The 11404-nt window shown below is 44.1% G+C and overlaps 2 protein-coding genes across 2 annotated transcripts; one reads left to right on the top strand and one right to left on the bottom strand.

Annotated features, from left to right (window-relative positions):
• Nucleotides 1-564: 564 nt before the first annotated feature.
• Nucleotides 565-2648, bottom strand: LOC117833996 (protein synthesis inhibitor II). The gene is made up of 2 exons (XM_034713601.2): nt 1303-2648; nt 565-1113 (listed from the first exon to the last, which is right to left on the bottom strand). Exons 1-2 carry the CDS (start codon nt 2445-2447, stop codon nt 840-842), a joined length of 1419 nt encoding a protein of 472 aa, XP_034569492.1. The 5' UTR covers nt 2448-2648; the 3' UTR covers nt 565-839.
• A 945-nt stretch (nt 2649-3593) lies between these two features.
• On the top strand, nt 3594-10654 carry LOC117833997 (uncharacterized). Its single transcript, XM_034713602.2, has 8 exons — nt 3594-3804; nt 3973-4094; nt 8096-8207; nt 8312-8361; nt 8809-8899; nt 8995-9053; nt 9128-9326; nt 9950-10654. Exons 1-8 carry the CDS (start codon nt 3744-3746, stop codon nt 10057-10059), a joined length of 804 nt encoding a protein of 267 aa, XP_034569493.1. The 5' UTR covers nt 3594-3743; the 3' UTR covers nt 10060-10654.
• The last annotated feature ends 750 nt before the right edge of the window (nt 10655-11404 follow it).

Here is an 11404-nt window from a genome sequence, read left to right as displayed (position 1 = left end):
AAGTCCAAAAAGTCAAATCTTCTGGAGTTGCTGGTTATCGACGGAACTGCACAGCTCAACGAATGTGAGACCGTAACTCCCTTGCAGCTGCCTGGCATTAGGTAGGCTTTTTTTATTACCTGCTCTGGTGAAAAGCAAAGCAAGCTACATACGGTTGACTATCCTTTTATTTCAAAATTTTTTCCTTTTGGAACCGATGTATTGACGTGTAATGTGATTCTGTAGGTATCTGACAATGTTAACTTGGGGCGAAGTGCTTTTTTGAGAGGTTAATTAGGTATGCTTCGCTACGGTAAGTACCTTCTCCATTTGCAAAACAGAATACATCCAAAAATAAGCAAAATTCCAGGTGTTACATTTTACGATGGAAAGATATCTGACGGTCCCAATGTCACTACTAAGAGCTATGATGAGAAGAGATTTCTTCATTTTTATCAAGCAAAATCTTTAGGTCGTACTCATTCATAAATGTAGATGGTGAAACAATCGAGAAGCACAACCGTAGCCTGAAAACACAATCGAATCTGCTGCAGTTTCGTAGCCGTTGCAACGCACGGGTATGTGTGCTAGTAATATATAATTAGCATATGCTTATACAATTTTTTCACAAATTGATGGTTAATGTCTTGAGATTGAGATGGAAACAATTACATAAACATATTTGGATCTAATAATGATACTAGTTTGATGCCTTAAATGTTGGTCTTCTCTTCCTTGGAAGCTGATCAAACTTGGGCCAATTCTAGAATATGATTCGAAGCAGAGAGGCAGTTTTATATGCCATTGATCAGACCCCCTACGTCTTCAACTCCATCCCGTTACCAAATATTGCATACGATTTACTTCGATATTAAATTCTTTCTCCCGTGCACGGACTTGAGAAGTTCAGTGAGCACGGCAGGGCAGCTTGCTTCCAGGTGCTTGTATCCCTCTGTCGCTAACACGGCGTGAAGAGTCTCTGGACTCCCAACAATGAAGTCGATACACTTGGCCTTGAGCCGCCGGTAGTTGTGCTGCTCGGCTAAAGCTAGGGTTCTCGCCGCCATGTCGACGTAGATGGCACCGGATTGCAGCTTGCGTTTGCATATCAGCTTCAGCCTGTCCAGCTCGTACCTGCAAGGATGGAGTCAGGATTTAGACATAGGAGGGCCAAGACTTCAAGATCTAGTTCACCATATATTCGGGCACATATAAAATATCATCCCTACTTACAGTATTATCATAGAATAGTGGCTAAGTAATATTAAGACTTGAATTCTTGATTACACCATATAAGCATTAGTATATATAATATATTTTTACCTGTGAGCCGCCGCAAGCAGATGGTGAGCCATCACTGCCACCGCCTCCTCCTCCTCCTCCGGCGTCCGTCGTTGATCGAATTCCGGTACCGTGTCCGTGTAGATGAAGTGGATCATGGCCTTGAAGGAAGCCGCGTCCATGTCCTTGACCTCGACGCGTGGGGATGGCTTCTCAATCCTGCGTCCGATGAACTGGCGCAAGAACACGGGGGACTTCCCCGCGAGCACGTATCTGTGCGCCGCGACGGACTCGCCGGAGACGAGGAGGAAGGTGACGTCCGGTCCCGCCCCGTCCCTCCCCGTCCCGCACAGGTTCCCACGGAACAAACGCAGCGCCTTCTCGGCCTTGATCCCGTTCCCCACCTTGACGAACAGCAGTATCCCCACCGTCGCGGCCGCCCTCTCCACCCACTCCTTGTTCAGATGCTCAGTCGGCCGGGGCTCGCCTATCCCCGCCGGCATCGACGGGTGCGAGTCCGCGCTGAGCAGCAAGCAGGACCAGTACCTCCACCCGAGGTCCGGCGACGTGCTGCTCCTCGTCGTGATGCGCCCGCTCGTCGCCGCCGCGTCGGGGCGCATCAGGCCGGCCACGACCGCCGCCACGTCCAGGAACCGCGTCGCCTCGTGCACCATCAGGAGGAGCACCGCGAGCGCGTCCTTCGCCAGCCGCCGCCGACTCTGCTTCGCATCCGTGGCGCCGCCGGAGGCGAAGGCGGCGAGCGCGTCCACGGCCTCCGTCATCTGCCGCCGCCCGAGTTCCACGTTGGCCACCTCGCGAGTGCCGCCGACGAGGTCGCGGTACGTGCCGGCGAAGCCTAGAGATGTGGCTCCCGGGATGAGGCCGCCGCGCCTCCTCGGGAACGTCCCGTGGCTGAGCTCCCACCACGTGCCGTCGGCGCTCTGGAAGCCCGCCAGGCGGAGGTTGTCGGCGCGGGTGGCGAGCGTGAGCGCGCTCGCCGGCGTCCTGAGGAGGACGTGGAACCACCGGCGCGGCGGGACGCCGGGCTCGACCGGCGGGAGGACGGGGCGGCCGTGGGAGACGTGCCTCGGGCTGCCGAGCCTGTCGCGGATGCCGGCGAGGAAGGCACCGTAGTCGTCGCCGCTCGCAAGGTCGAACGCCGCGGTGAAGAGCGGGTTCGTCGCCATGGACAAGAACGAGACGTGGTGGGACAAGCAAAGACAGGCACTAAAAGTCAAAAGGAACAACGCTGGTCAAACCTGGGAGGTCGTTGGTACTCCATCATCGGTACAAAATTTGTCAAACTTCTGAATGGTTCGCAACAACTTGCATTCTAATCAAATGTCAACTCACAAGGCGAATCTCCATTCATCGCGTCTAATGGTATGGCAATGGATGACTCAACAATACGGTACTACTGTTGTACTACTCTCTCAGACTACACCAACATACATCCAAGCATCAAATCAGTCAACAACAATCAACAATTAGTTAGTTGTGTTTCATTTTTGGACAATTGACAATGATTTGACAAATGATTTTTCTTTTTTTGTTAACCTCACGCACTGTAGTGGCAAGTTTTGCTAGTTTGGTTATAACAATTTCTACTTTTAACGGAACATTCTTTTAGTGAATGAAATTTTGTGTTCTAACATGTTAGGATATTTTTTTTATAACAGCTAGTCCTAAAATGTAGGTCATTTTGACATTTCTAGATTTATAGTTTTTCCTATATATTTAGATATAATATATATCTATATGAATAGCAAAAGCTTTGAATCTAAAAATGTCAAAACGACCTACAATTTGGGATAGAGGAAGTAGCTAGCAACACTTCTAATGTAACAATTTTTGAGTCAAGAAGGAATCATGTTTAAGTGATTCCAGAGCAAATTTCTATCAAACCAGGGACATTTTCAAGTTAATTAAGACAAAATTTCTATTGAGCCAGGAACAATCTTCTACTGAAAATGGAACAATTTTTTGAATTAAGAATTTTCATATGAATCTGGAAAAAATCAATTGGTAAAAAAATTGAACTAAACGACGAATAGTTTGGCAGTGGCCAAATCTGATGATCGTCGCATGCACGAGCTCCCATGCCAACTAGAAAATGTATTTTTGTAACTGTCCCATGAATTCTATAACTGTTATTTAAGAACCGTCACGAGTATAATGGGAGGGTCTCCTCTCAAACACCATTGGGCCGCCAGCCCACTTCTCCGTTTCTCCTCCCTCCAGCCGCACAAAGCCCAAAACATTTCCAGCACGGTTCACCGAGGCCCGGCCCACTTCGACGAGTCACTCTACGCGGCGCCTCTCCGCTCACTCACACGCCTCGCCTCGCCTCGCCTCGCCCGGGCGGGTGTACGGCCGTCGCCGCCACCGCATCACGCCCCCGCCGCGCCGCCCTCCGAGCGCGTGGCTCCCTTCCTCCCCTCAGTCCCTGCATCCCCGCGCGGAGTTCACCTGTCTGTGCGAAGATGCTGGGCTTCTCGACCGGCCAGCTGCTGGTCATCCTCGGGGCCTGCTCCGTCATTATGAGTAAGCGATCCAGCCCTTCACCACCGTATCCCATTCTCCCTCCGGCCAATCTGCGGCGATTGGTTATGAAAACAACCGATGAGAAAATGGTTCATTTTGGGGGTGGGATTGGCACGTTTTGGGAGCTGGTGTTGTGGGGTCTGATCCGATTCTTTTGTTCTTGTTCAGAGCCCAGCGACATGGTGAAGATTGCTAGGACGGCCGGGAGGATGACCGGGAGGGCGGTCGGGCGCCTCATCGTGGCGCGCCGGCAGCTGGACGAGATCCTGGGGCAGTCTGCAGCCACCCAGGTATGTTTTGACTACGCCCCCTTTTGAAGCACTTAGTGAGAAGGCTGTGAGTTCGTGTTGAGGAGATGGTGAATTCAGCAAGGTTAACTGACCTTCTGGGATAATATGTTCCCTTTCCACTTGGCACGCTACTGAATTGTAAGCTGAAAATTAGAAATTGATGTTTGTGCATCCATTTCTGTAAGTTTTCTGAGTGACTGGCAGTGGAAGTTACAGTAGAAGTACTCGTATTTTGTCTGAGAAAGGACTGACCACTTTCTCAAGCCACATTGTTCCGAGCGCTTTCAATATCCAACTCACTCAATGGTTGATTCCTTTGTTTGCAATGATGTAACGAGGTTCTGGGTGTATAGAAGATTTAGAAGGTTATCATGGATGAGCTCCCTTCATAAAAATATCTTTCTGGTTTCTTGGAACAAGTTGATTGAGGCATGGTGTGTTAGATTTGTTTGCCAGCCATTGGACAGTACCCTGGTAGAATTATGCATTATGTTCATTGGCCTGTAATTATGCAATGCCACAAAACAGGTGACGAAGCTGTACACAGCAATAAAAGGAGTGGGTGCTCTATCTTTTACTTTAATTTGACTAGTTAGGTCACATAATTGGGCCAAGTTAAGACGTATAACCAAATTTAGGTGGGTGACTGGACTAACACCATCACCAAAGTTATAACCTTGAATTGTCTAGCAAATTTCTGCATAATTTTGTTTGTACAGAAATTTCAATAGTTGCGTAAAGGAAATTTCTCACCACTAGCTGCTAAACATAACTGAGGCTTAACGATTCACAAAATTGTTGCTACTTATTTTAACAAATGATGCTCATAGTTTTACCTATGTTTTTTGTTAAATGCTTGCTCCACTGTAATTTGATAATTTTTTTTTGAGCGAATCGGCAGGGGAGTCCCCTACCTAATTTTTTTTTGTATATATATGAAAGGGATATGTACAGATTACAGAGCTCGCAGGCTCAAAAACAAAAAGGAGAGAAACAATTATAGGCTACTACTCATCCATTTATCTAAAGAAAGTTTGACCACCGGTCTAGCTCTTAGTGAAACTACGGCCAATTCATTCCTGAACTCTTCCTTCCATCTGGCCAGGGAGATACTGCCATTGTCAAAAATAATACTATTTCTATGACACCAGATGCACCAGCTTGCAACAATAATTATTTCCCTGAAAATCGACCTGCCAAAATCTTGCCGAGCCTGTATGATCATGTGCAAAGGCGGTAGAGATAAAACCCAAGAGATGCCCAGAGTAGCACAGCAGCTCTGACTGAAGGAGCAGTAGAAGAAAAGGTGCATTAGTGTTTCTTCATCTCCAGATGAACACAAGACGCATGAGTGATCATCCAAATGCATGTTCTTTCGCCTCAGGAGATTTCTAGTGTTAAGCCGATCACGTAAAAGAAGCCAAAAGAAAAATTTATGTTTACTCCTGGCACACGATTTCCACATCCATTTGAAGAGTGGAGAGCAGGGCCTTGAACCAATCAGCTGGAGATAAGCTTTTTTGGATGAAAAACCTGGGAACCCCACATATATGACCAGTCATCCTTAAGCAAAGGATCCAATTCAAAGGCATCTAATGGGTGAGACAGTTCATCAAGTTGAGCAGAAGCTTCCATGGATAAAGGCAGCCAGAAATTCTTACTATTGTCCCCCTGAAGAAAGGTGTACACTGAACATTTTGGTTTCTTGGCAAAAGAGTGCAGCTGAGGAAATCTCTCTTTGAGCAACCCAAAGTTCCAGACATCATTCCAGAAAACAATTGTGTCCCCCTTGATAGCAGATGCTGAAGCAATTTTCAGAAAGTCATCCGAGAGAGACATAATGTCTCTCCACCAAAAAGACCCCGTAGGACTATGAGCATGAGGTGGAGCACCCCTTTTGTAGAAACACCTCCAAGTGAGATCAACCCAGGGCAGGTCAGCCTTAGAGTAAAATTTATGAAGAAACTTGAGAAGAAGAGCTTTATTATGGGCCTTTATATCGATAATGCCCAATCCACCTTGATCTTTTGGCCTACAGGCATTGGTCCAAGCTACCAGACATCCACCTTTCTTGTTGATGTCCCCCCCATTCCACAGAACACTCTTCATATAGGATTCTATATGTTTAACAATAGAAGCGGGGAACTTGAGTGTGCAAGCAAAGAAAGTTGGCATGGCAGAGTAAATGGAATTAACAAGAGTAAGCCAGCCTGCATATGACAGAAATCTATTAATACCAACCATCCTTTGCTCCATTTTGCACAGCAGTGGCATGAATTCTACCACCGATGGCTTGGTTGTTCCAAGAGGCAATCCCAGATATGTGAAAGGCATGTTTCCAATTTGGCATCCCAAGGTTCGAGCTAGAAGGTCACATTTCTCATTAGTTATATTGATTGGCACTATGAAGGACTTGCTGAAATTCCCCTTCAGACCTGTGGAATCAGCAAAAGATCTCAAAAGTCCTTTAAGACAGAAGAGCTGAGGTGCCTCTGCCGGCATTATAATAAGTGTATCATCAGCATACTGGACAATGGGATAGTCACCTTCAAAATGATCCCCTAGAGGATGCTTAAGAATGCTCCTATTAGCTGCCTCATTGACTATGGACTGAAGAAGATCTTCTGCCATTACGAACAGGAGGGGGGAAAGTGGATCACCCTGCCTGACCCCTCTTTTACAGGTAAATGGTTTCCCAGGCACCCCATTGAGTAGCACTGGTGATGTTCCAGATTTCAGAATGCGTCTTATCCAATTGATCCATTTTTCAGAGAAGCCCTTCATCCTGAACATCTGTAAGGTAACCTCATGCTCCACCATATCAAAAGCCTTTTCAAAGTCCAGTTTCAGGATGATGATTTCTCTCTTTGATTTATGACAGACATGCAGAAATTGGAAGGCCCATGCCAAACAATCTTGAATTGTTCTTCCTTTTATAAAACTATATTGATTCATATGAACCACTTGCAAGATAACTGATTGCAACCTGTTTGCTAGTAACTTCGTCAGAAGTTTTTTGGAATAATTGAGAAGGGAGATTGGCCTGTAGTCATTCACTGTCTGTGGGGTATCCTTCTTGGGGATAAGAGTAATCAGGGATCCATTTATACTGCTAAGATCTAAATCACCTGAGAAGAAGGCACTACAAAGTCCCAAGAAGTCTTCTTTGATAATATTCCAGCATTTCTTAATAAAGTGACCATTAAATCCATCTGGGCCAGGAGCATGATCCGAAGGCATATCTTTGATTACTGCTTCAATTTCTTCCAAGGAAAAAGGATGATCCAGCTCAGGGCAATGCTTTGAATAAGGTTGACAAGATCAAAAGAAATACCAACAAAATCAGATATACCCAATCTTTCCTTATAAGAAGACCATAGGGTCCCAGCCATTTGGGCATGATCAGAGATGCAGACACCATCCTGTAACTGGAGCTGTGAAATAAAATTCCTTCTATGGGAGTATGAAGCCATAGCCTGAAAAAGGCCAGTATTTTCATCAGCAAACTTGACCCACCTTGCTGTGTTCCTTTGTTTCCAATAGATTCTTTTTGCCTCCAGTAATTTCAGAAGGTGAGATATTACAATCTTCCTGAAATTTCTTTCAACCGTGTTCAGCCGTCGTTGATCCACAAGACCATCCAAAAGAGCAAGAACCCAATTGCAATTATTTATTAACTTTCCCAGTTTGGATAGCTCTCTGCTCCATTTCTTCAGGCCTGCCTTGACCTGTTTGAATTTTGCTGCAAGGGTTTTAGCCGGATTAGCATAAAAAGCAGTTGAATTCCAGTGTAAGCTCACAATCTGATCAAAGCCTTCAAACCCAGACCCATAGTTTTCAAATCTGAAAATAGATGACTTCGGGATTGATCAAAATTTCAACAGCTTGGATGATTTATGGATGTGTACATGATAATGGTTCATGATGTTCAATATATGTGTAAAGCCCACATGGTAGAATTTGTGGATATCCACCATTAATATTTCTCCTCTTTTATTCAGGTTCATAAGGAGCTTAAAGATGCGATGACACAGTTAGACTCAATTCGTTATGAAGTTCAGAACTTGTCTAGATTAACTCCTGGCCAGTTTAACATGAGACAGCATAACACTGGTAATTATAACCTTACTTCGCAATGAGGTCACCCTTTCAGTGGTTAATATTTCCAAGTGCATTATTTGACTTAGAGAACATTTATTAAATACGCATATGTTCAGGCATGGCTGAAGCAAGGACATCCGATGCCTCTGATGTTTCTGTAAGTAAGGTATGATGGTTCTATGACTTTTTTTCTACTAATGGTTTAGATTTGAATATATTGAAAGCAGTTTGATACTTTGATCTTCCTAAATGTTTATTAATTGTTTTAAATAGTGTGCTATAATGCTTAGCAGACAGGAGATATCAGCCTGTTGTGTGTGTAGTGATAGACAAGTACAAATGCAGTTAGGTTGATATGATCCCCGTTTTTTTTTTGCATATTCTAGCCCTGCTTCATTTTGAATCCTTACTCGAATATATTCTTTTGGTCTAATTATGAGTTTGTGTCATGTTTTTGTGAATAAAGCTGAGCATATCATGGCCATAACAACAAAAACTTTTCATTGCAGTGCTTCCACTGCACTATTTAGAATGTTGATTCCTTTTACTTGATATTTCTATTTTCTTTTCTGATAAAAATTGGTACTCAATAGGATTTATAATGACCATGCAGCCAGAGGAATTTCGTCATGAAATTCGAAGTATAATTCGTGAAGAAATGGAAAGCTTTCTTAGAACCCGATCTGATTCCCCTCAGAACTTCGGTAACCATGTTGTCTTTTTCTTTACTTAAATATCGGTGTTATGTCTCTCTTGACTTGCCAATACTTGACTAATTGGACCTCTACAAATATTTCAGCAAGTACAACTGAAGGTAGAAAAGTTGATGTGGCTGACCATACGTCAGTGAAATCCAAGGTGTGATTATTTTTTTCACATCTTCATTTTCTATGCAAGTGCTGGTTTTAGTAACGGTTTGTTTGCTCCTGTAGGACATGGAAACAGTTGATACGGGATTGACAAATCTGCACAGCCAAGCAATGACCTATGCACGGCTATCTGAAGCCCCAGGGATTAAGGCGTGTTCTTCCTTGAGTGGGAACTACAAAGAACAATTCAAGGAAAGCAATGGGTTGCTAAATGTACTGCCAATATCAGCTGAAAGTGCTGGATTACTTCCAAGCCGCTCAGGTATATAACCAATCATGCATGTCTTAAATCTTAGCTCTGAAGAGTTCATATTTTATTAGAATACTGGAATTTTGTGATGGGGAAAGGTGGACAGGACTGTCATGCTTGTGGTGGATGTATAATAAAAAAATATTGTTTATATCTTCTAGCAAGTTCTAACCTTTTCTTTTTGCTGCTCACTCACAATATGTGTTAATTTTCTGTGAGTTGGCTTGAATGAATGCTAAACTAGCTTGGTGCATTAAAAGATTCCATTAGCCCTGCTTGGTTGAATGCCTTGTTTTTCTTTTCCAGTTACCTTTCATATGTGGTTTTTTAACATTTTTACCTTGTAGAATAAATGTAATCTATCAAAACTGTAGCTAAGGTTGTGAACTGAAGTATGCATAATCAGTGATAGTATGCAGTTGGTTGATTGTGATCTTACAATACCAAAAGTGTAAAAATGAATATACAGCTAAAGTTCTGCAGAAATACACTGGGAGTTTCCCTAGTTTCTCTTTAATTATCACATATTCTTACAAGGGCTTATCTTGTTGAGGTCAGGTTGAAGTTATTAAGACACTGCAAAAACTTAATGAGTACATACCCAATTTCATCGCCCTTTTTTTTTATCTCCACAGGTGGACCAACAGGCTCAGACCTAGTCCTTGAGGCTGTGCTCGAAGCAGAGGTTGCTGAGAATGCCAAATTTTTCGTGTTGCAGCCTCATGATCAGTTGCCTAAGGAGTGACACTGACGATGCACAGCACCAAACTGTTTGGCACTCACGCACTAAGTAAAACTTAGTTGAGATTGTAGAACATGGAGTTGTTGACCAGTATAGATGGTTCAATGCTCCAATGTTAGACTAAACCACATGGTCTCTGCTTCAGAAACAGGGCAAACATGACGCCTTCTTGCTCAGCTTAAAGGCTGTCTTGGACGGCTACTGAAGCATTCAGGCGTTCCGTAGGATGGCGCAAGTTATTGTAGATATAGTTGTTGTGCCGAAGACAGATGGAACTGGGTTACTGGAATGCTTCGTTTTCACTTGCAGCTCTTTTCTGATGTCATTGTAGATATCATTGCTTGTCTTAATACTGTGTTTTGGTAGTAGCGGTTCTTCATCTTTGATTGCTTCAGCCGTCGCATAATATTTGGTCTGCAGCATATGCCTACGAGGATTTTAAAGTGGGTTTTTGATTGCTTGTTTGCTTCACGTTCACTGTTGTGTTAACTGTTGATGTATTGTGGTACAGAAGTTGTAATCGCAATAACGGCCAAGTAGTTGTATTTCCCTGTTTTTTGACGATGGAACTAAATTGTTTAATACCAGATTCTTGCAATTGACCGTGGTTTGGAACTCTGATACATTGTTCACGTCGAGGTTTGCACCGTAAATTAGGTATGTTGATGCATATAATAGAATAAATCATGTTTATTGAGTATTTGAGTTTGCTTCATACAAACGGCTCGATTATTCAAAATGCGGGCAGCAGCACAAATGTGGAACAACAGTAATCTCGCAGAAGGCGGCCTTGCAGTTGTTGATGCCATGTGCTGCGCAAACACCTTTGCAGTAACTAGGGCCACACTGACTTGATCGTTGAGCCCTGAAGCATGGCCGCACCCGGTTTGGCGGCGGCTGCCATGGTCGCCGGCAAGCGGAGCCGATGCCTGCACAAATGCAAACCCAACCCAAACCCAGTACAAATCAAACAAGTTTAGTTTTGGTTATGCATATAATCAACTAATGTCAACATGTTTGGAAAATGAATCAGCACAGAGTAAGTAAAAGTAGATGGTATAGTACAGTTTCCAGCTTGGCAGGACGATGAGGTGCAAGACATGATCGCCAGAACCAAGAACAATGCAGCCGTCAGGTACACAAGCCTCGCCGTGCTGATCATCCTAACCAGCGCCATGAGGGAGAGGGTGAGCACTGCTTGTATCTGTTTTCGTGTGTACTTGTTTGTTTTTATACAAGTACAGATCATGGACACTGATCTGTGCAGTCTCATCACAATCTATTGTTGAGATAATGAGATATCTTTTGACTGGGGTTTGGTATCTTCTCAAACACTCAAATAAATGCG

Source organism: Setaria viridis, chromosome 8 (genome assembly GCF_005286985.2).
Source record: "Setaria viridis chromosome 8, Setaria_viridis_v4.0, whole genome shotgun sequence".
Classification (NCBI taxonomy): domain Eukaryota; kingdom Viridiplantae; phylum Streptophyta; class Magnoliopsida; order Poales; family Poaceae; genus Setaria; species Setaria viridis.
This window is presented reverse-complemented; position numbering and strand designations above follow the sequence as displayed.

Bases quoted from the DNA above. Each gene is read 5' to 3' on its own strand.
- LOC117833996 (XM_034713601.2), bottom strand. From the start codon at position 2,447: ATGGCGACGAACCCGCTCTTCACCGCGGCGTTCGACCTTGCGAGCGGC. The intron at 1,114-1,302 runs GTAAAAATATAT...CCATCCTTGCAG, and splicing joins CTGCTTGCGGCGGCTCACAG to GTACGAGCTGGACAGGCTGA.
- LOC117833997 (XM_034713602.2), top strand. From the start codon at position 3,744: ATGCTGGGCTTCTCGACCGGCCAGCTGCTGGTCATCCTCGGGGCCTGC. The intron at 3,805-3,972 runs GTAAGCGATCCA...GTTCTTGTTCAG, and splicing joins GGCCTGCTCCGTCATTATGA to AGCCCAGCGACATGGTGAAG. The intron at 8,900-8,994 runs GTAACCATGTTG...CAAATATTTCAG, and splicing joins TGATTCCCCTCAGAACTTCG to CAAGTACAACTGAAGGTAGA.